Source organism: Zea mays, chromosome 2 (assembly GCF_902167145.1).
Source record: "Zea mays cultivar B73 chromosome 2, Zm-B73-REFERENCE-NAM-5.0, whole genome shotgun sequence".
In the NCBI taxonomy this organism is placed as follows: Eukaryota; Viridiplantae; Streptophyta; class Magnoliopsida; order Poales; family Poaceae; genus Zea; species Zea mays.
The window spans coordinates 242,694,634-242,721,062 of record NC_050097.1 but is presented as its reverse complement, the minus strand read 5'-3'; the positions used below and the strand labels follow the sequence as shown (position 1 = coordinate 242,721,062).

The window sequence follows — 26,429 nt, the reverse complement described above, 5'->3', positions numbered from 1 at the left end:
CGTCCTTCACGTATGCACACGAGAAGACAAGCACAAGCCACCTGCTCCAGCCGCGATGACAAGTCCGAGCGAGCCACGATGACAGGACAAAGACAATTTAGCGTGCGCACAGGAAGACGTCGTATTTGGAGGACGACTGTACCATCCGCTAAGATAGAGAACCTTTTAGCGGACCTTGCTAGAGGAGTAAAGTAGCTCGCTACACGATATATTTAGCGGACAGAACGATTTACAGTTTGTTGTTGGAGACAGTCTTAGACTCTCTCCAGCAAGGTGCGCTATATGCTCCTCTACTCTATATTTAGCGCACGGTGATCAACTTTTTCCCTCCAACAACATGCGCTAAAGGGTCCGGTAAAATAGAGGACGTCCTCAACCACCTCCAAATGCAGCGGCTCCTCTATTCGTGTCTCTCTACTTTAGGTCCGCTAGAAATGTACAACAGCATGCAGTAGAATAAGTATTATAACTGAATTAATGAAGAATAAGTAGTAGCAAGCAATACTATTAGGTGTCTGCTCAAATATGTATAGTAATTTTTTTAAGATCTGTCAAGGAAACTTTGTAATAAAAAGGCGTACTCCCTCCGGTGCAGTAAAAGAAGTCATCCTGCGCGTGACCGAGCGTGCACAAAAAGAAGTCATAGCGCGCGTGGGTCTAGGATTTGGACGTTGTTGCCCCTAGTAATTGCACAAAAAAGATGCATTTAAGAGGAATCGAACTTGAGACCTCCAGTATAGAATGCCTTGGAGCTACTGCAGCAACCAATCAAGCTTGATTCTTTTAGTAATGTTAATGCACCCATATCCCTATTTAATAGGGGCAAACAGGGAAAACTTTATGATAATTAATCACTCCTTGGTATGCACAATCATGTCCTAAACGACTACCTTTACTGCACTGGAGGGAGTACTATTTTAGGTGAAGAAAAAAATTAATATACATCGTATTTTAATACTAGATATACAAATGATATTTTTCTGTGCGCGTCCAATGCGGAAAAAAGAATGTAGAAAATAAAGTTTGGTAACACTATTTATATAGAGGATGAAATTTAGAGGACGCTGCTGGAGTAGAAAAAGATATAGAGGACGAAATCTTTTAGAGGGTGCTGTAAAGGACACAGAATATTCCTTTAGAGGATGAAATGTAGAGGACGTTGCTGGAGACAGGCTTAGAGCATCTCCAAAAGACTATTTATTTTTGACTCTCTATTTGACTCTTTATTTGTCACTCTATAAAGATTAAACTCTAAATATAACATCTCATTCCAACAGGCTCTCCAACATGCAAGTTAGCTTGACTAGCGAGATTTGCTAGCCAAATTTGGCTAGTGAGGAAGTAAATTTAGAGAACCGGATAGCTTGTCAAGTTAAATAGCTAGCCTGTTGGAGAGCTATTTTGCTATTAAATAGCTAAAATTTAGCTTGACAAGCTATTTAACTAGTCTGTTGGACATGCTCTTACATGTTGCTGCTAGAGTCGGTCTAACATTTGTATGGGAGGAAGAATTCAGTAACGTGCATCTAGCAAAGAGATCACGTGCTGTAACTCCCCCTCTCACAGTACTAGAGGGCCCACCCCTACCCCTGCCCCCAAATCGCCAAATCCTCCCCACCACCGCACGCTGGTCCTGCCCGTCTCCCGCCCCCGCCGGCCGCCGGCGACTGGCCGCCGCCATGGGCTCCGACCGCGCCGAGCTCGCGCGCCTCTGCAGCGCCCGCAACTGGTCCAAGGCCATCCGCCTCCTCGACTCCATCCTGGCCCGATCCCCCTCCTCCATCCACGACCTCTGGTATGTCGCGTTCTCCCCGCCCCGATCCGCGAGATCCCTCCGATCCACTCTGTCTGCCTGCCTGACCCGTACTCCGCCGAATTCGGTCGCAGCAACCGGGCCTTCTGCTACTCCCAGCTCGAGCTCCACAAGCACGTCGTCAAGGATTGCGACCGCGCACTGCTGCTCGACCCCGCCCTGCTGCAGGCCTACATCCTCAAAGGTTCGCTTCGGCTATAATTGCTCCCCTGTTCACCACAGCCTTTTCTGCAGCTTGGTTTAGTTCGCCAGGGGTTGGCTTGGCTTGGTTGTGGGGAATTATGTCTGCCTCGTTTAGTCTCTCTCTGTTCGGCTGTGTACTAGTCTGATGCACATGTACTTTTTAAGAGTAATAAATTATGTATTGTTAGCTCAGGAATACCGTTTTGTGTGGCTTCAATGCTTAGGATCACTCTTTCCAGTGCTTAGGATTACTCTTTCCAGATAGTTGTAGATACACTGTGAATCACACGAGTGCCCTTTTTCTCCACTCCCAACCAAGCACTCCCCATCTGCATATATTAATGAAACTAACATGTTTGCCTTCGAACTCCTTTGGAAAACACTGAGTCTTTCAAGAACTGGGATCCTTCACATTTCCAACTTGACACAAAGATACAAGTGTCCCACCACATTTGCTTTAACTCCTTTTTTTTTGTAATACAACACATCATCTCTGGAGAGCGATCTATCCCTGTACTGCGGAGATTATTCTGAAGCAAGTTTCACCTGTAGGTCTAACGCTGTTGTTTTCTATTAGCAGGCAAGGCACTGTCTTCATTAGATAAAAAAGAGGATGCTCTAGCTGCTTGGAAGCAAGGATATGAAATTGCTGTCCGTGACACAACAGACTTGAAACAATTGCTTGATCTGGAAGAATTGGTTTCTTCTGTTAAAATTTGCGGGACAACCCAGTCTGCGGACCATGTCATGGATGCATCAACTTGTGATACCAAAGTTGTTATCTCAGAAGATCGTGTTGCTGACACGTCGTTCGCTGCAACTACAATGGCTGATACAAAAACTGTTGTCTGTGAAGAGGCCATTGGCAGTTCCAAAGTTTCATCAAATGGTGATACCAAGTTGACGAATTATAATAAAAAAGCGGACCATAATAAAGTCTCTAGCAGTTCAGTGAAAGACATCACAGGGACTCAAGCTCCCAAGAAGGCACCGAAGCTAGATAAGAAAAACAAAGCAAAAGCTGTGAAAGAAATAAATGGCCGAGCTGAAGGTGTAACTGGCAGAGCTAGTACTGATGAAAGTGAAACTATTTCACTGGATCAAGCACTCTTTGCTACAAAAATTTCAAAGTCATCAAAATCTATAAGCTTGGATTTCCGACTTTCAAGAGGCATTGCACAGGTATCATCCAATTATTCAGCACAATGGCATTTGTTATTGTATCTGAAGGAACTTTGCTTAAAAAATATTTTTAGTAACATCTAAAAGCTTGCTGAGGCTGTATTTTGAATGCTTGTTTAGGACTGCAGAAAACAAACATTACAACCAATTAGCTACATTTGTTTATTCAAAATGATTTTACTCTCACAAAATATTTGGTAAGGTGCTGACAATATATAGAAGGAGATGCTATTATTATTATATTGATCATAATTGGTTGAATTACATATTTTCAGGTAAATGAAGGAAGATATGACCAGGCGATATCCATTTTTGATCAGGTTTTGACCTTTTACCATGATTTTTTCTCCATTATGTATCCTGATGCAAAGAGGGAACCTGATAATTTGCTATTGACCATTTAGATATTGCGGGAAACTCCTACGTATCCTGAAGCACTGATTGGAAGGGGCACAGCTTATGCATTTCAAAGAGAATTGGATTCTGCTATTTCTGATTTCACCAAGGTAGACCTTTAGATATTGAGAACCTCCAGTGTCTGTTATAGTAAAATGTAAAATGGCCTCCTCTTTTCTTGCAGGCTATACAATCTAGCCCATCGGCTGGGGAGGCATGGAAGCGACGGGGACAAGCTCGTGCTGCTTTAGGAGAGTTCAAGGAGGTGCACTTTCTCTATTTCTCTAAATTTCAAAACTCATGTTGATTGAGACATCGAGTCGACAAAATTACATTTAGTCAGTGAGGCAAAAAAGAAACAATAAAGATCATCTAGCAATTCAATTTCAAACATGTATCTATATTACATATGAATCCTTTACTTTTCAGGCCATTGAAGACTTGACTAAAGCATTGGAATTTGAACCAAATTCTCCTGATATTTTACATGAAAGAGGTTACTTACTCTTGCACTCATGTTTGAATTCTTACTAGCAAAGTGCCCACACGTTGTTATGGTTTCCATTTATGCTTGAATATAGAGTATAAAACACAAATACATGTGTGTTCTCTTGGCTGGGTGGGTGTGAATATGGGTTTGGACTTTGGAGCCAACAACCATAGTTTGAATCTCCATTTGTGTATCATTTTAGCTTTTTTACCGTTGAAATGTGGAAGTGAAGGTTAACGCAAGGGAAGGGGTGACACAAGATGACGATGGAAACTGATGCTTTATATAGAGAGATTGCCATTGATGCCACTTGCCATTTCTCGTATATCTTTTGATGGGAACAAAACGACACCAAGTCTTTATGCTCACTTCATGTCTATACAGTAATAAAGCTGTATAACTATGCTTCTAGGTCTGGAATGCCATCTTCACATTTTTCTGATAGCATATCTTGACTCACAATAGGAATTGTGAACTTCAAATTCAAGGACTACAACTCTGCACTCGAAGATCTTTCGACATGTGTGAAGCATGACAAGAAGAACAGCTCCGCTCACACTTATTTAGTAAGTAGATGTTTCTGCCAAATTTTTCTTTTGTCATTCCCTATTTGGTCCTATAATAAGATGGAAACACTTTGCATTTGTACAAAAGTACTTTGTTTCACAGTTTCACCCACCATTTTCCTTCAACAAAGGCCATTTTAACTATAATCATTTTCTCTGGGAATTTTTGTATATTTTTAATTCAATGGCGTAGTTGGAGAGTGAAACCCAAACTGGGTTGGGAATGCATATATATAAGTTCAGTAATTGGGCCAAAACCATTACATTGAGGGTATGCAAGTAATTACACAAGGACTAGCCCCGAAACCCTAACAACACTCTAACACCCCCCACAGTCTCAACTCTATTCTGTACAGATGTTGAGACCGGATCGAAAGTCGGCGAAGACACTCGACGACACCCCTTGGTGAAGATGTCGGCGAACTGCAGCGTGATGGGGACGCTGAGAACCTGAACATCACCTCCAGCGACCCGCTCGCGGACAAAGTGCAGGTCGATCTCCACGTGCTTCGTGCTCTGATGCTGCACGGGATTGGTGGAGAGGTAGACCGCCTGACGTTGTCGCAGTAGACGAGGCTGACATGCTGGATGGGGCTGTTGAGCTCGTGGAGAAGCTGGCGCAGCCAGGAGGCCTCTGCCATGCCGTTAGCCACAACGCGTTACTCGGCCTCTGCGCTGGAGCGGGAGACGATGGGCTGTCGCTTGGCGACCCAGGAGACGAGGTTGGCGCCCAAGAACACGACATAACCGGAAGTGGACCGGCGCGTGTCGGGACAACCATCCCAGTCAGCGTCGGTGTAGATCACGAGCTCGGACGGCTGGGAGGGTCGGAGTAGAAGGCCATAGTCGAGGGAGCCGTGGAGGTAGCGCAGGATCCGCTTGAGAGCAGTGAGATGGGGCTCCCGCGAGGTGTGCATGTGCAGGCACACCTGCTTGGATGGCGTTAGGCAATGTCGGGCATGGAGAAGGTCAGGTATTGGAGCATGCCGGCCAGGCCCCAGTAGGACGTCGTGTCGGCGACCGAGGGCCTGTCGTCCTCAGAGAGCTTTGCCTGAGTATCGATAGGCGTGGAGCAGGGCTTGCAGTCGGGCATGCCAGCCTGCTCCAGGATGTCCATGGCGTACTGGCGCTAGTGGAGGAAGAGACCCTGAGGCCGGCGCTCGACGGTGATGCCAAGGAAGTGGTGAAGGGGCCCAGGTCCTTCATCGCGAACTCCCGCTGAAGGCGACGATTGTGCGCTGTAGAAGGTCGGCGGTGGATGCCGTGAGCACAATGTCGTCAACGTAGAGCAGGAGGTAGACAGTGTTGTCGCCGCGCCGGTAGATGAACAGGGACGTGTCCGACTTGGCCTCGACGAAGCCGATGGATGCCAAGTAGGAGGCGAAACAACTGTACCATGCCCGCGAAGCTTGCTTGAGGCCGTACAGGGAGCGGTTCAGCCGACAGACTAGATCCGGACGCGCGACGTCGACGAAGCCGGTGGGCTGGCTGCAGTAGAAAGTCTCCGTCAGAGTGCCGTGGAGGAAGGCATTCTTGACATCGTGTTGATGGATCGCTCGGTCCCAGGAGAGCGCGAGGGAGAGAACGACTCAAACAGTGGCGAACTTACGACGGGGCTAAAGGTCTCGTCGTAGTCCACTCTAGGGTGCTGGGTGAAGCCCCGAAGGACCCAACAGGCCTTGTAACGATCGAGGGTGCCGTCCGAGGTCAACTTATGGCGAAAAAGCCACTTACCGATGACCACGTTGGTGCCTGGTGGATGCGGCACTAGGTCCTAGGTGTGGTTGGCCAGTAGGGCCGTGTACTCCGTAGCGCGACGCCAGTGGGGGTCTGCGAGGGTGGCCCAAACGGAGGAGGGGACCGAGGAGTCCGGAGGAGTGTACGCCGTGTCAGTCGTCAGGATCAGCCGGTCGACGGGGCGGAGAACGTCGGCTGCGTGGCGAGTCACCATTGGGTGGACGTGCCCGGGGTCGCGGTGGATAGCGACCGGGTGGTACACGGGAGGCTCGGTGCGGGCCGCCGGGGCGTCGGGAGCCGAGGATGTGGCTCGCTCGTGGCAGTGGTAGACGAGGGCGGGGTCGACGAAGTGATCCGCGCTCGTCGATGGGGCCGGGTCAGCGGGAGCCGAGGGAGTGGCTCACCCGTGGCATTGAGACAAGGGCGGGGTCGGCGAAGCGGGCCGCACATGGCACGAGAGGGGTTACCGAGGCCGCGCGTGGCGCAGGCGTGGTCGATGGGGCCGTGCGTGGCGCAGGTGGGGTCGACGGGGCCACGCATGGCGCGGGAAGAGGAACGAGTGAAGGCGTCGAGGCTGCGCGTGGCGTGGGTAGAGGCGCGAGCGAAGGCACCGAGGTCGCGCATGGCGCGGGTAGAGGCGCGAGCGGAGGCGTCGGTGCCGCGCGTGCCGTGGACAACGACGCAAGGCGGGGCGCAGGGGGTGGAGGGGGAACCGAATCAGACTCAAGGAGAGAGTCAAGATTGGTGGGTTGGTAGGAGCCAACAAGGGGAAACACATCTTCGTCGAAAACACCGTGACGAGAGATGAGTATGCGGTGGGAGACGAGATCAAGGCAGCGATACCCTTTGTTGTCAGGAGAGTAACCGAGGAAGAGACAACGAGTGAAGCGAGGTGATAGCTTATGGGGGGTGGTGGCAAAAGTGTTGGGATAGCAGGCGCAGCCGACACGCGAAGGTGGTCGTAAGAGGGGGTTGTGCCATATAGTGCGAAATGGGGAGTGGGGTGGCTCATCGCCTTCGAGGGAAGGCAGTTGAGGAGATGTGTGGCGGTGTTCAGGGTCTCTGTCCAGTAGTTGGTAGGGAGAGACGCCTGAAAAAGGAGTCAGCAGATCATGTTGGTGGTGGTGCGAATGATGCGTTCGGCCCGACGGTTATGGGGAGAGGTGTAGGGGCATGAGAGATGCAACTGGACACCGTGGGTGAGGAAGGAGCGAGAGGCGTTGTTGTCGAACTCGCGACCATTGTCACACCGGAGGGCACGGACCTAGCGACGTAATTGGGTGGAGACCCAGGCGGAGAAGTGGATGAGGGTGGCGAACGTGTCGGACTTCAACCGAAGCGGGGAAGTCCAAAGAAAGTGAGAGAAGTCATCCAAAATGACTAAGTAATATTTTTAACCAGAGAGGCTGAGGATAGAAGTCCAGAGATCACAATGAACAAGGCAAAGGCCTGAGCAGCCCTGGACGAGGAAATAGAAAAAGGAAGACAAGAGTGACGGCCGAGCTGACAAGCATGACAGAGGCGCTCAGAGGAGCCTCGTCTGCAGGAGATATTTGAGCGGCTGGAGAGCTGGGACATTACGTCAGGTCTAGGATGACCGAGGCGACGATGCCAAACGACGGAGGTGGTGGTAGTAGCAAGAGCAATGAGATTTTATGAGACCATAGAATAACAACCATTGTTTTCAGGTCCGACCAGGCTAGTCGTTCAAAGGACCGACCAGGCGCCTAATCACGATTAGGGTGATGATTAGGACGCCTAATCGATCTTGGTCGACCTCTGGTTGTGCCCTAACCGTCATATATATTTCTGGACATATGTATATATAATATAATATATGTATATACAAACAATACTGCAATTGACATTATATACTTTTGAAAGTCTAAAATTGAAACTGAGTAACAGACTGAAAGGCAATATAGGCATATAGCCATTATAGCAGAACTGAAACTGAAATATTGAATACAAGGCTACAAGCAGTAATGCACTACCTACTACCTAGAGCAGATCATCATCCAAGCAAAATGCATTAGCAGCAGCTTCCCATCCAACAGATTCAGATTCGTCAGAATTTAGATGTTAGGAAAGATAGGAGGGGGGGGGGGGGGCAGGGAGAAACCTTGAGATGAGGAGCTCATCTCGTCGCTACTGTTTTGGAGCCACCACTGGCGTTCTGGAGCCGCAGCCTGTGTTCTGGTGTTCGTCTGACTAATCGTGATTAATCAGCCAAGTCGGTCAGCCAAAACGACCAGCAAGTCGTCCGACTTGAAATCTCTGATCGCGATTAGTCGACTTGAAAACAGTGATAACAGCAGAAGCAGCAAAGCATTTTTAGTTTCAATCAAGTTGGGTAGGTTAGAGAATAGAGATGAAGTTCAACAAGACCTACCAATACCAATAAATAGGATAATAGCGTGAACAAGGTGTTCATGACAATAACAAAATCATGGATGTTTTTGTTCTTTTTGAGCTACCGATAATAAGTAACAAAAAGGATAAAGTGAACAAGGCATTAGTGACAACAAGATCATGATTAAATTTTGTTTCTTCAAAAGCATGTAATTGTACACATACTTTTGAATTTTGTTAGTTTTCAATTTTAATTTGCTTATGACTCATAAACACAAACAAGAAAATATAAATATTTGACTTTAAGGATCCTTTTGCTTTGCTGTCATGTAATGCCTTCTTATTTTTATAGGGTCTTACTCTTTCAGCACTTGGAGAGTACAAGCGTGCTGAAGATGAGCATGTCATTGGTTTAAAGTATGACGAGAGTTTCCTTGACTGTTGGGCTCACCTTGCCCAGGTACATTCTATTGTTTTCAACACTGCATTTACATGTTTTTTATTCTTGTCTTATATGCCTGTACTTTGTACACATATTTCCTTTCACCATAAAGCACATGAAAGCCAGAAAAGAACCCCACAAATATATATAGTTTTGTGGGAAATGCTGTTCAAGGTTATTAGTAGTTCCAACTAATGTATTGTCAGATCCAGCTATGTACAGTCATTCAATTTTTACGAAAATCACCTCTATGAAGATTGCATTACTTTGGTCCAGTTTTCGAACTACTGAGTGCCCATTGGATTGCTCATCTCTGTTTCACCAAATGATTTGGTGCTGTGTAGACAGAAGTAGATTGAGAGTAGCAGATATCTTCAGTAAATCCACTGAACAAACTCTATTTGGTAGCCTACTCTAGGATGCTTCATGTTTTTATAAGAGGCAACAAAGGGTCACATATAGTGTGTTGGTACCTTGAATGGGAGCATAGATTTGTAACCTTGTAATAGATTGTAATGAAGTGTATGCTTGGAATTTTTCACTACTAAACAAGAATTGGATTTGGTCATTTTTTAATATTTTTTGAAAACTATTCACATTTATACCCCTGTGCATTTTAATTCCCGTTTTGGACCCTAGGCTTAGGCTAGGCACCGTAGTCATGACACTGAGATGCTTAGCATGGTGCCGGATATGTTGGTGACCTCGCTCCAACGTGAACAATGCTTTGGCTCTGTGGATCTTGGCACCAAGCTTGACACCGTAGATCTCCACGTTGAGCTGTTATCCTATCCTATAGATCTTGGCATACACAATACAAGAACTATTGTTCCAAAAAACATAGAACACCGTTGTAGTTTAGTTGGTTAGGATACTCAGCTCTTAGCTGAGAGACCCACGTTCGAGTCCCACTAATGGCATATTTTTTTGCTATTTCTATAATCATTTTAGTCCTTTGTGCGGACTTATCTCTGCCTGTGCGGTCTAACCCCTCCATCTAATCACTGAAACATTACATTTCTCGTCTCATGGAATATGTGAATGCCGTTTGCTGCGTGCAAAGGCAGAATGCCATTTGTGGCTGGATCATACTGGCTGCTGCCGTTCATGTCTAGCTTGTGGCCTCACTAACACAAAACAACTTGCTCCCCATTGAAACATGAGATATCGTACTTGACACACTATAGTCTCAATAGCCGTAGCTGATTTCCTTTGGCTTATCTCATAGGGTCAGAGTGCTACAGTACATACACAACCACACAAGCGTCCGAGTGCTTCTAGGGAAGAGTTTAGTCATAACACTGTACCACTTCCTAGGGAAGATACCGTGCATTATAGACTGAGCAAATGCTCGAAAATTACGGGAATTTTGCAAAACACCATGTGTACACGGCGCTAGACCGACCCGAGCAAAACCAGCACGAAACGGCAGTCTGAGCCACTGGACTCATCGTGTACTATTCATGTCATGCACATGACATACGATGACATGACGACGAGTGAGGTGACATGCGAGATGAGATTTGCATAGGGGACGGAAATGACTATAAAAATTAGCAAAAAAATGCTATTATTGGGACTTGAGTATCCTAACTAACTAGACTACAACGAAGGTGTTGTATACTTGTATGCTTTTCGGAACAATAGTTGTTGTATTTTGTACACCAAAATCTATAGGGTAACAACTCGGCACGGAGATCTGCGGGATCGAGCTCAGCGTCAAGGCATTGTCCACATTGGCACCAGGTCACCAACACATTTGACGCCACGCTAAGCACCATGTGTTACCTTGGTGTTGTGACCTACAACACCGAGCCCAGGGTCCAAAACAGGAATTAAAACACACAGGGTACAAATGTGAATAACCTTTCAAAAAAGGCTAAAAAAATAAAAAAATCAGCAGATTTGCTCTGTGGGAGTAACAAGTTTATTGCTACTGTTGTTTCTTGTGTTGTAGCTTTATCTTGATTTGGCATATCCAGAGAAGTTGTTGAATTGCCTTGAGAAAGCTATTCAAATTGATTCAAGGTATATAATTGTTTTTGTCATCTGCCCAACTGGATTTTTTTTTTCTGAAATTTGTTTAGTCACTTATTTAATTTGTTCGATTATTCCCAGGTTCGCAAAAGCTTACCATCTGCGTGGAATTCTCTACCATGGAATGGGTCGACATAGGTATCCTTTTTTTGCTGATTTTTATTTCTCGTTTGTCATAGACATACTTCTCAAGCGTGGCACTGTTTAACAATGAAACATATTAAGTTGTTTTACTTCTCTGCTGCCTGTTTATTGTTAGACCTTTTCTTAGGTGGGTATAATTGTATCTGTACCTTTAGCCATCGTTTCTTAATGGCCCGGGTGTCTTTTTCTTGCTGGTGTGATACTGGAATTCCTATAGGAATGCTGTTTTCGATGCGATTAAACGCTTTACTATCTTTTACACTGAACATTTGGTGTTTAGGTATTATAGTTTCACGGGCACAAATGCTAATTAGAGCACAGATACAACAGACACTACTGTCTTGGACTCTTGGTTCTGTATTTTGTACAGTTTACTGTTAACACCTTGAATTTTGTTCTTCAATGTGATTCACTAAATTATATTGTAATACATGCCCAAGCTGTTCTTCCCATATTGATACTTTCTTGCTTAGTGCTAGCATCAACAGTTTTGCTTGTACTAGTATACAGGTGTTCATCTTATTTGGTAGCTTCCTAAGGTGCTCCTTCACCTTTTCTTCTTGCAGGAGTGCTATTAAAGAATTATCGGTTGCTTTGACATATGAAAGTTCAAGTATAGAGTGCCTATACTTACGTGCCTCAAGCCATCATGCAATTGGAGAATATAAAGCTGCGGTATGTCACCATCTGATTTGGTGAATTAGCATAAACCTTTATTTGAGATGATAAGTATCTCTCTAGGCTGCATGCATCATTTGTTGCATACATCTATATTATTATACTACTTGCCCCATGTTCTATTTGAGCAGCAGCATGTAGTCACTGTTTTTACTTGTCTTTTGTTTCTTCATGATGTTTATATATTATTTCTTTTCTTTTGTGAAGATAAAAGGTTATGATGATGTACTTGATTTGGAACTTGATTCCATGGATAAATTTGTGTTGCAATGTTTGTCCTTCTACCAGGTATGCAATCTTTCCCCTTTCAACCGTGGAGCTTGCTCTTTGTTTCAGAAGTCAAAACCATGTATTTCTGTGATAAATTTTGAAGTCATTTGAGGACATGCAAAACAAAATCTTGGCTGGGGAAGGAAAGACCGTCCTCCCGGTATTATATTAAGAAGAGACCGAAACATGGTCCCGGCCAAGAAAATCCCTGAACCCTGGCCCCCCATCACTAGCGGGCCGTCACCGCCCACTCTGCAATGGCCCAGCCGGAGGGTGGCGCAGGACATAACCCAAGGCGGGCGGGACACAACGAGGGGATTTTTTAAACCAAACTAGAAATTCGTCCCTGAGAGGGATCGAACCCGGGACCCAGAGGTGCTCTACTCGGAAGCCTTAACCATTACGCTAGAGGCCCTTTCACGAGGACATGCAAAAGAACACTTGCTTTCTGTCAATTTCACATTAGTAAGTGGGTTAAAATCCAGGAAACCAAGCCCTAGATTCCTTATGCTTGGGAAGCTGCTAACCCATAATTTATCATGAATTTGCAATCCTGTAGAATCACATTGATTAGTTATATAAGCCATTACACATTTTTAGGGAAATGCAGTAGGGAATGCCCTGCTGTGGTAGTAAAACATTACACTTGCAGTAGCCATGTTGACCTTACATTTGTATGGAGCCAAGAATCAACTTTTTCTTTGCTTAGATGTTCATATATTCTTATGGGAAAAAATTCCTCTCTTTTATTACAAAGACTAGCATGATCCACTGTTACATTTGTTGGCTGTTGCCTCAGCCCCAGCTGCTTATATTAAATGTGGAACCAACTTTTTCTTCATGAAGATGTTCATATGTTCTTCTGGGATAATTTTCCACTCTTTTCTTACAAAGACTAACATGATCTGTTTTTACATTTGTTGGATGTTGTCTCAGCCCTAGCTGCTTATATTAAATGTGGTCCCTTCCCTTATTTTTCGGCAGCTTCCTACTTTCTCTCTTCCAAATTATAAGACATTGCTTTTACTATATACTTAGATCTAGTATATATCTAAATGCATAGCAAAAGCTATGTACTTGGAAAAGCCAAAACGTCTTATAATTTGGAATGGAGTAATTTTCAGGTTTCATTTATTCTCTTAATAATATATTATTGGGGTTTTCTTGCAGAAGGAAATGGCTCTGTATATTGCTTCAAAGGCCAATTTAGAGTTCTCTCAGTTCAACATTGATGATGATGTTGACCCACTATTTAAGGTTAAGGTTATCCCATGTGCCTGTTACAATTCATTTGTGGTGCATCAAACCTAAAAGGGCTTCAATATGATCAATAGGAATACTGGTGCAAACGACTACATCCCAAAAATGTGGCTGAAAAGGTTTATCGCCAGCCACCGTTGCGGATCTCATTGAGAAGTGGGCGCCTTAACAAGCAAGACTTCAAATTCACAAAGCATCAAACAACTCTTCTTCTAGCTGCAGATTCAATTGGGAAGAAGATTCAATACAATTGTCATGGCTTCTTACCAAATCAACGTCAGGTATCCCTCTTGAAGCTTTACATTTTCCAATTGCTTCGCTGCCATCAAAATTATCCACCATGTAATTGTTCGACTGTCCAGACTGATGAGTGCTTCAGCTTCACCATGACCTCAGTTCTTTATATGTTTGAATTAATATTGATTACAATTAAGAATGAAATAGATCTGCACCTAGAATTTTCTACAGGTGGAATGTGACATTATTTGAGAGGTTGATTACATTGATTATGGTAAAGCATCAATCAATATATACATTTGAGGGAGTATATTGTGATGCTTACCTTGCTTTGTTTTAGTTGATATGCAAGGAATACTGTATTGAGTTCTCTACTGTCACTGGGTGAACACATAGAAGTCTTGTTGAGGATATTACTGAAGGATAAATCAAGCTTGCTGGGGGAATATACATATGTAGCTTTTTTTGTGCCTCACTTATCTGGATAAGTTTTGATGAATGCTCTTTTACATAGTTGCCTCTCTAGACATGCTAGCAGAGATTGAGCACTAACCCAGTTCTGAACTGCATGATGTTGGCCAGTGATGGCCTGGCTACTACTCATTTACGCTTGCTTTCTCCCACTGTGCTTGTATAATTAGAGTTTATATACCAGAGTGCTTCCCAGTTTGGGAATTGTGGAATGCCAGAGTTCTGTGCAGATTATTGGTTATTTCAGTTAATATTACATTTTCTAATTGTCATTTCATTTATTTTAAAATATATTCCAATACTCTTTATCGGTGCACTGTGGTCAAAAGTTTCCTGCTGTGCTAAAATTCCGTTTTACTTTTGAAGTACCGCATGGCCGGGTTGGCTGCTATTGAGATTGCTCAGAAAGTGTCCAAGGCTTGGCGCTTTCTAAGGAATCCGAAGAACATCGCAAAGTTAGTTAGGAAAAGGGATAAACTTAACATGAGCCAGAACAGGGGAGGTTATTGTAGCACTAGCACTTTGGCTGGATCTCCAACTTCCAGCCCAAATGAAGACAGGGTCTCCTCCGGGATCTCTCTTTCCTGGCAGGATGTCTATAACATTGCTGTTAAGTGGAGACAAATTTCTGAACCTTGTGATCCAGTTGTTTGGGTCAATAAGCTAAGGTGAGCTAAATGTTTGTACATGGAATACTAAACTGTTTAACAATTTTCTTACTCTTTCTCTTTTACCAGTGAAGAGTTCAATTCTGGATTTGGTTCTCATACCCCAATGCTTCTTGGTCAAGCAAAAGTTATTCGCTACTATCCATATTACCAAAGGTTGAAACATCATCTGTTTGCTATTTGGTTATTTTTAACCACTAATGGTCTACCTAACAAACATGATTGAGACTAAAAGGAGGTTGATATGTTGTCTTTGTATAGTCAATAATGGTCTTGTTTTCTCATACAGAGTCTTGGAAACTGCGAAGACTATAATGCTTGACTTGAAGTATGTCAATAATGCAGAGGACCGTGCAATTTTTCTTACAGATATTGACAAGTTGAAAAAGGTAAGCCATGCAGCAGTCTGTCGAGTAACATGAGCTCATGGTCAATATCAATGCCTCCATTTATTTTCTCAGCCACTGTATTAAGTAGATGAAAAGAAGTTGCAAATAAAAATACCCCAGGTCACAAAAACAAAAACAAAACACACCCAAATGTACACAGGGGTTACTAACTAAACATTTGCACCACACATACAAAAGGGAAAAAATGACCCAGGAACGCTATCAGTGCAGCAGAGCAGAGAACATTCTCCCTTTCCATCCCTGCCATGCACCAGAGACTTGACTTTCCCCAACACTAACCTGATGACTGTATGCATACTGAACACTGCCCTCTCAAAGATGCATACGTTCTGCTGTTTCTAAATCCTCCCTGCGCACAAGATGACCATGGAATGAAATCTGCTGCGTTGTTCCTTCACCAGCCTCTTAGTTGCATTTGCCACCATTCTGTGAAACCATCTGGTATACATTCCATTGGAGCAAGATATTGCAGTCCCATGAGTCCCAAATCGAACCTGTTAGCATGTTTCAAAATGGATAGGTAATGGTAATTTTTTATAGCGAAAGGGCCTCTAGCTGAGTTGGTTATGTAGTTTGAATAGCACTCCTCAGGTGAGTTCGATTCCCTGTGGGAGCGAATTTTAGGTTGGGGTTAAAAAAAAAAAATCCTCTCATATGTCCCACACCAAAGCACAGATCTAAGGCCTGGCGGTCATTCTCACATGCGCTACAATACCGCTGTGTTTGAGTAGGGCAGGGGTTTGGGAGTTTTTTCGACCTGCATGAGAAGGTCTTAATATACAATATCGCGGGGGCAGTCTTACCCCAACATGTCGAGTTTTTATGGTATTGTTTATCGCTCCATTAGATCTATTTCTTATTGTATGTCAAGGGCTGATTACCTTTTGGATGTGTTGAGCAAGATGGCTTGGATTTGATTGATTCTCATAGTAGTTTGTCATAGCTTTTCGGCAATGTGGAAGTTATGCTATGTTTTTGAAAATCTATGTTCTCATGAGAGATTACTCCTGCAGATAGAAATTGCATCGTCATGCTCAGATTTGTACCATGTAGTTGGTGAGACCTACTGGGTTGCTACAAGATGTGATAGTATGGCGTTTCGGGGGTAATTAACTTTTTTTTTACCTACATCAGACTTCAGAGAAAGTATTTAGAAAAAGAGTATCACACTATCCCTTGGCTTACATACTAACATAACATGCTTTCTTTCAGGAGGCGCCTTGAAGGGACAAGAATTACCACTCAAAACATGCAAGTTTGCTAGACACTTCTCTTGTTTTGCTCTTGGACTATGCTCTGTTGCTATCTACTGCTTACTTGTGTGATGGTACTGCAGAGGCAAGACAGGATTTGACTTTGCAATTCGAACACCTTGCACGCCATCGAGATGGGAGGAGTATGATGAAGAAATGACTGCAGCCTGGGAGGTACAGTTCAAATTTATTGTAATGTTGCTTATGACTTTTTTTTCCCCGAGTTTGGAGAAGGTTTGGTATGGGAAATGTTTACAGAGCATGACATTCTCCAACTGTATAATATCAGAGAATGCCTGTAATGGAAAGAGTTTAAGTCGTATTCAGACCCAATATGTGCTTAGGACTTGTATTGCTAGTTTATAATGAACCTAAGACATTTGTTGTGATCTGCAGGCTATTTGTGAGGCATATTGTAATGACACAAACCCCACACGAGACCCTGGTGTGCTTGATGCTGTGAAGGACGCGATATTGCGGATGACATATTACTGGTAATGATTGCAACCTCTACTCTCTCTCTCTCTCTCTCTCTCTCTCTCTCTCTCTCTCTCTCTCTCTGCACTCCCAACAAAATGATCCTAATCAATGTGGTGGATTTTGCAGGTACAATTTTATGCCTCTTTCGAGAGGCTCGGCTGTTGTTGGCTACGTAGTGTTGCTCGGTTTATTCCTGGCAGCAAACATGGATATTACTGCCAGCATTCCACCCGGTGTCCAAGTTGATTGGGAGGCGATCCTGTCTCCAGATCCCGGCACATTTGTTGACGCCGTGAAGCCCTGGTTGTACCCATCCACAAAAATAAGCAGGTGCCTGAAAGATTACACGGACGTCAGCTGCGCGTTCAGCACGACAGGTTCGGTTGTAGCGGCCCTAACATCTGTTGACCCATAGGTTATTTGTCCAAGTGTTATAGGTTGCTCCAGTTGTTAGTGTATTTGTTTCAAAATACCTCAGCTTTGCTTAGCTTGTCAGAATTTCTCAGTTTGCAAAAAGTTTGTATGTTTCTGTGTTGTATACAGATATGCAGTAATGTTGTAACTTGAAAAAAAATAAGATTTATTTTCATTGGAACAAGTTTTTTTTTTTTTTTTGTAATAAACAGTTAAACACCAATAAGTTTTGCAGTTACTTCTTGGATGTTTGTATGCCATGGTATATGGTCTTGAACACTTAGCCTAGAGGATTTCCCTCTTATTTATAGAGCTATTACTCAAGGCCTTGTGGTATTTGACATTTATCAGAGTCCATAAGCACGAATCCACTACTTTCACCATCATCATTGACTGACTTCGAGCTCTACACATACGCAAGTCAAGAGACATGTACAAACACGGTTGAGAGGTGTTGCGTTGCCTGTCGTCCAAAGGAGTTGATGTGGTCTTGGTATTTTGGACCTTCGTAATGCTGGTTTGGCCTTTCGGTTAGGTTGGCCCAACTGCACAGAGCCTCCTCTTGCTGTGTTGGATATTTTAGATATATCTAAATCAGCGAGATATACAGAAAATGAACACGAGCAGACCGTCGCAACCCTCAATACAAAGGCATAGGATAGAGCTGCTGCCGATCCTACAAGGCATAACAAGACTGTAGGCAAGAATTTAAACCAAATATTTCAACTGAATACATATTGACCATAACTAAGTTGAAAAGAATACCACAGATCGCTAACCAAGTAGAGTAGTAACACCAACCACCTCGACAAATTTCCAGGTAAACCCAAAACCACAGATAACTTATACGCTTTATCTATGCATCTCAACTCTAAGCACACGAGACAGCAGCAGCGGCTTTAGTTCTTGCCCCCGATCTCCTTGACAGCGCAGATCTGTTCCTCGCCCATGGAAGACATCACCGTCAGGAGGAGGTCCTTTCCATCATCATATCCGCTCTTGATCTGCAGACGTAGAGCGAAATGTCTCAGTCTCAGAGACCTGGAACAGAAGCGGTGGAGGGGAATCTGCCGCCGCTAACTGACCTGGCCTTCCAGAGCTTCATCAGTCGGAAGCCTGAGGTCATCCTTAGTGTTGCCACTGTCAGTCAAAAGGCTCACCTGTAAAATGCTCTCATCGATCATTATAAACTAAACTAAACTAAACCGGAAAGTATTACAGAAATGCCAGGTTGTTGCAATGGAAGCAAACGCACAAATCCATCTTCAGTGATGTCAATCAGCTGATACTCAGTGCGATCAACATGGGGAACCTGTACAATGCACGGACAAGACAAAAAGGTTACGTGCACTCATAACTGAACAAGCAACCACAAGGAGTGACAATGATAGCTTACATCACAGTTGTGAGAAGAAGGAACAATATCCTCAAGCTTCTTTCCAGTGAAAACGTCAATGCCAACAAAGTGGCACTTGGCATGCCCATGCTTCCCAGTCTTGGAAGTGGAGACCTCAACAACCTAAAACAAGAACGTATACTAAATTGTTTAGACATGTTCAGACAACATGTTAGGTGCAGAACCACCACATGGGAATAGCCCCATGGAGCACTTCATCCAGATGGAAACTGTGGCAAAATTGAAACCAAATCTTTATCCTACAGAGCGGCACTGTAGGTCACGGTATACATATCCATAGACACATCTGCAGCAAAATCCTTCCAGGTGTGAATGCAGCAGACCCAGCACTTGAAGTATATCTAAATCCACAGCTAAGAAATCTGCCTCAAACATGCGATGGCCAAATCTCTCACCTTGCAGGGACGTCCCTTGATGACGATGTAGCCGTTCTTGCGGATGGTGCCGGCCTGCTGCGGGTAGGTCTTGGAGGCGCCGGCGTCGGCCTTGGACTCGAACTGGTGCTCCTCGTCCGACATCTCCGGGAATCTTACAGGGATCCTATAGCAACAGTAACAAGAGAAGAATGGCGGCAGCAAGAAGAAGAAGAGCGCACGAAGGTGAGAAACAGAAAACGCAGAGAGCTGGCAGAAAAAACTTTCAAGAGATCTGAATCGAGGAACTCGCTGCTCACCGGTGGAGAAGTATGAGAGGAGATTTGCAGGACGGATCCGCGACCGCGAGGCTCGGGCTCTACGGTTCGGTTTCTGCCAGATTTTTATCAGAGGGCGTCGACCGATGGGACGGGTATTGGGCTGTCACTCGTGATGGGCCATGATTTGGAGGGTTGTTTATGACATGGTGTGGATAACGAGCCGGCTCGGCTCGTTCGAGTTCGAGCTGGCTCGTTAAGCTAACGAGCCAGCTCAGCTCGGTTCGTTAAGATAACGAGCCACAGAGTCAGCTCGGCTCGGCTCGTTTACGAGCTCGAGCTGACTCGTTTAGCTTGCGAGACAGAGCAGAAAAAAAAAAAATAAAATGTATATAATAATTATTTTTTAGTTAATTTCAAATTAATTTCACAATAGAAAATAGTAATTATACTCATAGTTTCACAAACCACGTCAATATAACACCAAATTAGCATAATTCATCACTCATTAATTCACAATTTACATACATGTTCATCAGTTTAACCTATAATTATACTTGCATAGACCAAATTAACACATAAACATAGTTCATTAATCATTATTTTAATTCATAGGCCATAGACACCTCACATATATATAACATGTTCATTAATTATTCTGTAAATGATATGTATATAGTTTCGTTTTACTGGAATATGGTAGCTCGTTTAGCTCGCGAGCTGGCTCATTAACGAACCGAGCTGGCTCGTTAACGAACCGAGCTAGGATGTCAGCTCAGCTCGTGACAAAATTCAAACGAGTCGATCCGAGCCGAGCCGAGCTGACCATGAAACGAGCGAGCCAGCGAGCCACGAGCATTTCGTCCAGCCCTATTTATGACCATGTTTGTTTGCCCGCTGTGGACAGTCAAACGCTCCTTTCAACCGACTTCTATAAAAATCGAGTTAGTAAAAATCACTCAAAATTAACATAAACACATAATCAACCGAGTCTTTACAATAATAAAAATCTATCACTTTCTAGATTCTTATAAACATCTTCATCTTCCTCCACACGTATTTCTCACGATACTCATATCCTCTTTACAGCCAGATTCTTCCTACAACCAGAATCTCAGAAAAGCTGGTTAGAAAAAACCTGAACCAAACAAGCCATGTCTGATGAGTTCGATGATTGCCACGATGAGATTACGTTGAAGTGTCGAATTCATTAACAGTCATATATTGATGAGTGGCTCTGACAATTTATTCAGGCAAAGAGCTATATTCTTGCTACCTTCTATATACTTACTCATTTCCACTTGCATACATAAGAGTTCACGAATTCATACCTAATGTCACAATCACGATATCGCTCGTGCTCTGGCTCTATTTCAGACGTTCCGTCATCATCTCCTCTTCCGCAAGACGGTGTCGATCTGAGCGGCTCTGGCACCTTCGCTCCCATTCCACTTGGCGAGCATGCACGGGAGGGGACGATAACAACAACCGCAACAGGGTCAGGAGCATGCAACACGAACCAAGGTTCCCACCAAGCTAGAAGAGATTAGACACATCAAGAGGTGGGTCGTCAGGACGCGCCACCAGGCCAAGGATGTCGTGGGGGTGAACGAGCGGCCCGACGGGAGTAGCACCCGCGGAGGCGTGCGAGGTGGGCAGTGATGTCCATGGAGGCCACGAGGATGGGGCGACTTGTACCATATACGAAGAAATATAAGAGTTTTTTTTAAGTGTTGATGCACGATGACAATAAAAACTAGTGCTTTATAGTTGTAGAGAAGATGTCAAATTATGTTCCATTACATGGAAGGAGAGGGTGCTTTGGGACACTCCCTCCATTAAATGGCAGGCGTAACCGATGCCACTATGTAGAGGTGTTCTCACATTTAAGACTATATCTAGTTAGACAGTCATATCAGAACCGAGGAATGTTAGCCATGACTAGATAGTACATTGTTACTTTCATGTAACAAATTTACATAGAAGTGTACTGAGCTCCTATCATGGTGTACCGCCACTATTAAGACAAGACACTCAGCTCGTCATCGCTTTAAATTAGTATGGTGTGTCACCTTAAGAAGTATGATTGTACCAGCGCATGTTGGACACACACTGCATGATATGCAAGAGATATATAGAGGACTTTTTGTATCCTAATGTCTTTGCTACGACGACGACGAGAGTATATCTAGCAAATACCGATACTTTGACTTGCAGCTATCGTTTTGTTTTCGTCTTCTTGCCTGCTGCTGCTGCTGTCTGTCGTGGCGGCTGTGTCTGCGACATCAGCAGCAGCAGCACTGAATAAGAACCGCGTCCTATCATGGTAGAACGCCCTCGTCCTCCAGGCCATCACCATGGACACCGCCACGCCGAGCAACGTGACACCGGCGATGATCTCGAACGATGCCCTGAAGCACTGAACCCCAACGCAGGCGAGCTCGTCTTGCCGGCGATGGCCCTGCCGTTGCGCCTCACGGTCGTACATCCGGCCCGCCACCTGCACGCTCAGCACGTAGGATCCGACGGGGCTCGCCAACGTGGACAGGTTGTAGAGCGTGGAGAAGTGCTTCAGCCCAAACACCTCCGACACGACGGCGAACAGCACCGTCCATAGAGAGCCGAGGCAGAAGCCCATGATGAGCGACGCGGCGTAGACGCCATCACGCAGGCCCGCGGCGACGAGGAGGTGGCCGAAGAAGGCGAGGAGGAGCGTGGCGGTGAGCGCCAGCGGGCGCGGCAGCCTGTAGCGCGCCACCACGTAGTCGGAGCCCAGGCCGGCCAGCACGCGCCCAGCGTAGTTGGCCAGGCTCACGAGCGACACCAGCATTGTGATGGTGCGCTGCGAGTGCCCCAGCGACTGCCCGATCTGGCTCATGTTGTCCACCACCGTCATGATGCCGCCGATGCCGCAGGCGGTGGCGACGAAGAGCAGCAGCATGTGCTGGCTGCAAAGAGCCTGCCGAACCGAGTAGTTGATCTCTTGCTCTCCCGGTCCCGGCACAGCTCGGGGGACGTCTTGCTGAAGCGTACTATGGCTATGGGATGAGGTCTGCTGGTGGTACTCCTGCTTCACGACGACGACGAGTGGGCCGACGACGAGGATGAGGACGAGCAAGGTGTTGGTGACGTGGTAGAAACGCCTCGGCAGTCGGGTCGCTGCCTTCACCTCGACAACGTTCAGAGCGAGGAGGTAGACGCCGACGAGGACAGAGACGCCAAGGAAACCCAGCACGCCCTTGCGTTCCGCCGTGCTGCTGCTTATCGGTGGTCGTCGTGGTGGGATGACGCGAACGGTGAAGCTAAAGAGCAGCGAGACGGCAGTGGGGAGGCATGCCAGGAGCAGCAAAAGCGTGGCCGCTTCACCGCCACCACCACCATCGAAGGCGCGGTAGAGCTGCGTGAAGACGGCGCCGCTGAACCCAGCGTAGCCCAAGAGCATGCCGAGCACGACGCCGCGGTCGTCCGGGAAGTTCCTGACGCTGGTGACGAGGGCCCCCGTGCTGGCGAACGTTTGGGAGACGGTGCCAACGAATATGTACAGGCACATGAGCCACACCGGTGGCCGATGAGCGGCGGCGGACATGGCGAGGTAGACCATGAGGTAGCCCGCCAGGTTCATGGCGGCGCCGGTAACCAGCACGACCCACGGCGGGGCGACCTCGTTGATGAGGCCCGACACGATGCCTAGGCTTATGCCCATGTTCTTGGAGAAGCCGATGGTGTCGAGCGTGTCCAGGTCGTACTCCAGCGACGCCTTGAGCGCCTTGGAGTAGGCGCCGAAGATGTAGGCGCCGCCACTCGTGGTCATGATCATGGTGGAAGCGAAGAGCATGAACCAGCGGCCGCACAGGACGCGCACCGCGAACCGCGCGCCGCCGCCAAGGGTAGCCGCGGCGGCGTGGACGCAGCCGAACGCCGCCATTGATCACCTCCAAGATCAATTATTGGTGTTTCTTGCGTGCATGGGAATTGGGATAATAAGCTAAGGAGGTGGAGACAGAGATCGAGATCGATGGAGCCGCCAATCTATAGGCTATAGGCTGCTATGGTTGCAAATCTGCAGGCGGCCGGCGGCTATGCATGCTACAACGCAGGCAGGCAGGCTCCAAACAGTTAAGCTTAATGATAGATCAGACAGACTAGTGGATGTTAATGCTATACTATGTCCTTGACCTATGCAAATAAAGACATCTTTTCTTTCATGCATATGCATATACTCGCTTCCTGCATACTGAGAAATGCTGGCTGCTGCATGCTTTTATGCATATATCTCTGGGTTACTGTAGTTTTGTTCTATCCTTGGGTATCATAAACAAACGAAAATCACAGTAACCACAAACACAAAATAGATTGTTTCCGAGTAGAAACTAGCTAAAACACATTGTCTCGTTCTACGTACATTCTAGAGGCCTTATTAGTCGTCTAAGAATGAACAAGAATTGATAGTTACAACACCTCAAAAACACCTAAAGCCACGAAATTGATACAAATGTGAAAATCTGTCCGCGAACATCGAATGTTAAAAATCTACAACAGAAAGTGGGTCCAAAAAAGACATATAGTTGAGTGTCTAGATTCCCATATCTGGCATGCCAGAACAAACAAAAAAGTAGGAACTACAAACCCAAAATAGTGAGAAAAAAACTCATGACATCATGTATTTGAGCTCCTCAGGTGGAGTAAATCTAAAAAACTTGTTGTTTGTGAGTAAAAACTAGCTACAAAAATATTATATCCTTCTAGGTACATCCTAGAGGCCATAATAGTGGCCTAAGAACATCAGGGACTTGATAGTTCTATCCCCCCAAAACACACTAGAAACTAGTGAGCTCGGCTCACAAAAATGGTGAAAACGTGAAAATCTATTTGAGAGCAATGGATGTAAAAAGTCTACAATAGAAAGCAACCCAAGAAAATGATCTATGGTTGGGTGCCTAGATTTTACATGTTAGACATGCTAGAACAAATAAAAACCACAGAAGTCACAAACCAAAATAGCAAAATAAAAACTCATGACCTTGGATATTTTAGCTCCTCAGGGTGTAGTTGTCGGTGTTTTGGGTCCGACCGCGCACCCGGGGTTGCCCCTCGAGGTGCTTTTTAGAGTAGGACAGTGTTACCGACTGTAGCTCGATGGTTCGTGCTAGATGCACGAGAGACAGTGGACAATTTTATACAGGTTCGGGCCGCTTTGAGATGCGTAACACCCTATGTCCTGGCGTGAATACTTTGTGTAGTGGGTTACAAGGAGGTTCTCTAGTATCGAGGATGTTAGAGAACCGGGTGGATGGCTAACTAGTGAGAGTTGTTTTTGAGGGGACGCCCTCTAGGCCTTATATACTCGACTGTGGGGCGTTACATGTGGATATGATAACAACGTGAGCCTAAGTAATAGTGAACCGACTGAGCCTATCTTCCTATAATTCCGCCGACCTATCTCCGCTCTGTTCCGAGGTACGAGGCCCCCGCGCGGGAAGGTCAGATCCTTGTTGCGGTTGCCGTTCAAACTCATCGGGCCGTCTGGGCCTGCGTCAATCCAGTCTTGTGTCAATCCAATTTAACGGGCGTGCCTCCCTAGGCCCACGAAGGGATGACCTTGCAAATTATTGGGCCCGCAGGCCTTTCGCGAGGTCTGTTAGCCTTCCAGTGGACCCGGGGGATATCTGTCCCCCACAAGCCCCCAATCTTTGGGTTGATTTTGAAATAAACGGCCCAAAGATTCTAGGTCCAGCTTGCAGTTTTTGATTTTGATAAGGAATGCCTTGAAAATAAGTCTATCGAGCCGTTGCTTCTGAATTCTGAGTGACTTGGTAGAAACGATATTCCGTTGTTTTCTTCTGCCATTATTCATCGATTTTCGCTTTATTCCTCAAAAATCGGTGCTCTGTCTCGGGTTTATGCTTTGGAGATCAGCATTTTGCTCTTTAGAATTCAAAATTCATTGGGTGCACTGTAGCCCCCGAGCTTCGAGTGGATATTTATAAATAATCCACTCGAAGGTCTTCATTTCAAGTCTTCTCAGAAATCATTTTTATCTTCCACTCGTGCTTTTATAGGTCAGCCTTGTCTTAGTTTCATCTTATGCTTTAGAAATCAGCATTCTGTCTCTTGGGGTTGATGATTCATTGGGTGCGCCGAAGGTGCACCCAATGGGTGTAGCCCCCGAGCTTTGAGTGGATTAATAAAAATAATCCACTCGAAGGTCTTCATCTCACGCTGTTTTTCAGAAATCATCCTTTCCTTTTTGTCGAATATCTTAGAGATCAACATTATATCATCAACTTTATGCTTTAGAGGTCAGCATACAGTTTTGCCTTTGAGATCGAGCATGCAATCTGCCCATATCTTGTTAGGTCTTGAAATTTATTTGATCTGCGATAGATTGGACGTTCGGTAGATGGCCTTTGGCTAGTCTTCATATCACTTCGTGCTTCAATACTTCTGTTGATTTGACTTGTACCTCATCGGCTATTTTTGGCTTTCCTCTGATCTCCGTCGATATCTTCCTTCTGTCTTGATACATTCATTGCGTATACTGTATGGATGTGACTGCTTGGGAAAATTTATTGAAAATTCCTGGACGTCCCCCCAATGGGTGTGGGCAAGGGACGGCTTGGTGCGCTGATGTGACTGCTTGGGAAAATTTATTGAAAATTCCTGGACGTCCCCCCAATGGGTGTGGGCAAGGGACGGCTTGGTGCGCTGAGCGTTTAGCAAACTGCCCCTGAGTAGTAACTTGACGTGACCGTGGGTGTAATCATATCGTCCAAGCAGTTGACTTGAGTCCCAATGGGTGTCGTGTCACGTGGAACGGCGCCAGCCGCCTGACGTGTTTCTAGACCGTTTGAATTGTATATTGAATTTTTGCGACTGTTCGGTGGTCGTGGTAGGAGGT

General features: G+C 45.4%; 3 protein-coding genes across 4 annotated transcripts; 1 reads left to right on the top strand and 2 right to left on the bottom strand.

Moving 5' to 3' along the window:
• The first annotated feature begins 1,442 nt into the window (after window positions 1-1,442).
• Window positions 1,443-17,807, top strand: LOC103648284 (suppressor of RPS4-RLD 1). Of its 2 annotated transcripts, none has more exons than XM_008672768.3 (23): window positions 1,443-1,795; window positions 1,888-1,997; window positions 2,577-3,178; window positions 3,454-3,498; window positions 3,583-3,684; window positions 3,759-3,839; window positions 4,004-4,070; window positions 4,530-4,630; window positions 9,072-9,179; window positions 11,119-11,189; window positions 11,280-11,336; window positions 11,909-12,017; window positions 12,228-12,308; window positions 13,461-13,547; window positions 13,625-13,831; window positions 14,625-14,926; window positions 14,996-15,082; window positions 15,216-15,315; window positions 16,350-16,441; window positions 16,549-16,587; window positions 16,673-16,763; window positions 16,986-17,083; window positions 17,196-17,807. In XM_008672768.3, exons 1-23 carry the CDS (start codon window positions 1,458-1,460, stop codon window positions 17,482-17,484), a joined length of 3,264 nt encoding a protein of 1,087 aa, XP_008670990.2. In that variant the 5' UTR covers window positions 1,443-1,457; the 3' UTR covers window positions 17,485-17,807. The 2 variants fall into 2 exon arrangements, with proteins under 2 accessions (XP_008670990.2, XP_008670989.2); XM_008672767.3 differs by having other exon boundaries at window positions 2,574-3,178.
• A 428-nt stretch (window positions 17,808-18,235) lies between these two features.
• Window positions 18,236-19,691, bottom strand: LOC100192991 (eukaryotic translation initiation factor 5A-1/2). Its single transcript, NM_001138162.1, has 6 exons — window positions 19,574-19,691; window positions 19,296-19,440; window positions 18,880-19,002; window positions 18,739-18,795; window positions 18,569-18,643; window positions 18,236-18,487 (listed from the first exon to the last, which is right to left on the bottom strand). The coding sequence occupies exons 2-6, from the start codon at window positions 19,416-19,418 to the stop codon at window positions 18,383-18,385; spliced, it is 483 nt and encodes a 160-aa protein (NP_001131634.1). The 5' UTR covers window positions 19,419-19,440; window positions 19,574-19,691; the 3' UTR covers window positions 18,236-18,382.
• A 1,610-nt stretch (window positions 19,692-21,301) lies between these two features.
• On the bottom strand, window positions 21,302-23,625 carry LOC103648285 (Major facilitator superfamily protein). The gene has a single exon (XM_008672769.3). The coding sequence runs from the start codon at window positions 23,454-23,456 to the stop codon at window positions 21,720-21,722; it is 1,737 nt and encodes a 578-aa protein (XP_008670991.1). The 5' UTR covers window positions 23,457-23,625; the 3' UTR covers window positions 21,302-21,719.
• Window positions 23,626-26,429: the final 2,804 nt, after the last annotated feature.